The 2245-nt window shown below is 43.1% G+C and overlaps 1 protein-coding gene across 1 annotated transcript; it reads right to left on the bottom strand.

Annotated features, from left to right (window-relative positions):
* Positions 1–842: 842 nt before the first annotated feature.
* Positions 843–1649, bottom strand: LOC124775983 (gustatory receptor 68a-like). Its single transcript, XM_047250824.1, has one exon. The coding sequence runs from the start codon at positions 1647–1649 to the stop codon at positions 843–845; it is 807 nt and encodes a 268-aa protein (XP_047106780.1).
* Between the last annotated feature and the right edge of the window lie 596 nt (positions 1650–2245).

Raw genomic sequence — 2245 nt, 5'->3', positions numbered from 1 at the left:
TCATTGGGAGAAAATTGAATTCATAAAGTTTATAACACTTTCAACAATATTAATAGAAAAAGAACTGATGAATGTATTGGAAAGAAGAGTTTGTCCTTTCTTTTCATAGACGATGTGATAAGCATGCTCAAAGATGTCACCATCAGCAGAAAAGAAAATGATAAACTGACACAGATTTCACTGAAAACTGAACACATATATCAGCAGTTCATCACCTTCAGTTTCTAGTACACATCAATCATCAAACGGCAAAATGGAAAGCTGAATGTTATGTAGGTGACCTGACAGGTAGATATACTATTGTAACATGGCGCTTGCACACAGATAATGCTGCTCTTGTGGCAGAAAAATATGTTTTAAAAGCTGGATTCCCGTGGAAATCACTGTACATGGAGACTATCGTTTTTAACAAAGAAATGGTACAACACATTTAGTATTCAAGTGTATGGTTTTCTGTATGTACATTGTATATGATAATGATAAGAACAGGTGAATGGAAGCCTGGATATGAGTAATGAGTCACAAGAAAAGAAAATGAGCAGAATTATTTCAGCATAAATGTAAAACCCTTGAATAGGTGGAAGATTGTTGCATGCAGGGCAGAATTCGGAACGGGATTTGGTACGAACTGGAAATTTACAGGCTAAGATACAAAATTCATGAAACAGAAGAAGTTATATCAATTTAGGAGACTGAGTGATCTTATATTGTGATTCGTAATCCTAAGATGTAAATCTGTAGGAAGTTGAGCTCAAGGAAGGCTAAGGGAAATATTGGTATTAAGTCAGGCAAGTGTGTGCGGCTCGAAATGTAGAGGAAAAGAAATAAAAATTTACACTTGTTCACTGCTTTGGGGTGAGCTGTCCCAGGATGATTAAATAAGTAACGACAATAGCTAGTGCTGAGACCAGCAGGCGGCGGTTGACGATGAAGAATCCGGCTGCGGAGAAACGCAATGGTGGCCCGTGTGTTACGAGCAACAAGAAAGACTCCAGGTCAGCACAGCAGCCCTCACACGCCACGGCGGCCCTCAGGACGAGTTCACTGGTATTCGCCGCCTCGTGCTCGACTGCAGCGCAGGTCAGCGACACCGTGGTCATCCGCAGCCAGTGGTAGGAGAGCCACAAGAGCGAGTTGCCCACCGAGGGACTTAGTGGCAACTGCTCTGCCCACTGAGGCCGCAGCTGCGTCAGTAGCACTTCGTAGGCGCTGCAAGTGGAACAGCACACCGACTGCGCCACGCTGACAGCCACGGGAGCACCGAAGTGACTCTGCAGCAGCTGTGTGGCGCGTCTGAGGGAAGTGTACGCCTCCAACAGCTGGCGCAGTCTGCAGGCAGATGTCGATGGTGAAACTCCTTCGAGGGACGCCGGCGCGAGTGGCACTGGAACAGCCTTCATAAGTTCCTCGTTTAACAAGCGGAACCTCGACCACAGTTCTAGTTCCAATATAGCGAACTGCAGCGTCATCAGAGAGCCGAAGAAAAGGGAGAAAATGAGTTTTGCGTGTTCGTAGGGTCTGTTACATTTTCGTGCAATAGTGGTGACGACGGCTACCGTAACTGCCACGTTGACAGCTAGTAGAAAACCACCCAGCATCTTCATATTTTCTTTTTTCCTTGACAGTATTTTGGTATCTGCGTACTTCATTTCTTTAGTGAAGTGACGTATCTCCCGAAGGCTAGTGACAGTGCATATTCCCAGTGTTAACAGCGCTTTCAACGCTGTCAGAAAATCTATGATAATGTAAGTGAGTGTTATAAGCTCTGAAATGGATCGATATAATGTCACATTTGAGGATAAAGTCTCTATTTTGACAAGCAGAATAATGATGAACCATATCGTGGATGGGGTCATTATTTTCTTAAATGCAGTCTTCTCCTGAATCTCCCAGCAGAATTTCTCTTGTCTTTCTGCTGAAAATGGCGCTAATCCAAATGCCGCAAACAATACATGTAACAGATTAAAGCCAATGTGAAACTGCATCCAGTTATTCCTGTAAAAATCTGGCATATTCTTGAACCTTACGTCTTAGATGAAAGCTTGCCTAGTGTCACAGTTATACAGCAGTAGTAACGAAGACTTAGTAGAAACTAACAGATGTTATCATTTATAACTGGTGCCACTTCCGCTGTCCAGGAAAATACCAGCACGAAATTAAAATTGACTGAGTTGGCGTTTGTAGATATGGATCTGACTTAAGTGAATAGTTTCCTAGTCCATAATAGGCATGAAATTTTGAGATT

This window comes from Schistocerca piceifrons, chromosome 2 (assembly GCF_021461385.2).
Source record: "Schistocerca piceifrons isolate TAMUIC-IGC-003096 chromosome 2, iqSchPice1.1, whole genome shotgun sequence".
In the NCBI taxonomy this organism is placed as follows: Eukaryota; Metazoa; Arthropoda; class Insecta; order Orthoptera; family Acrididae; genus Schistocerca; species Schistocerca piceifrons.
This window is presented reverse-complemented; position numbering and strand designations above follow the sequence as displayed.

Coding starts and splice junctions, on each gene's coding strand:
- LOC124775983 (XM_047250824.1), bottom strand. CDS start 1,649: ATGAAGTACGCAGATACCAAAATACTGTCAAGGAAAAAAGAAAATATG.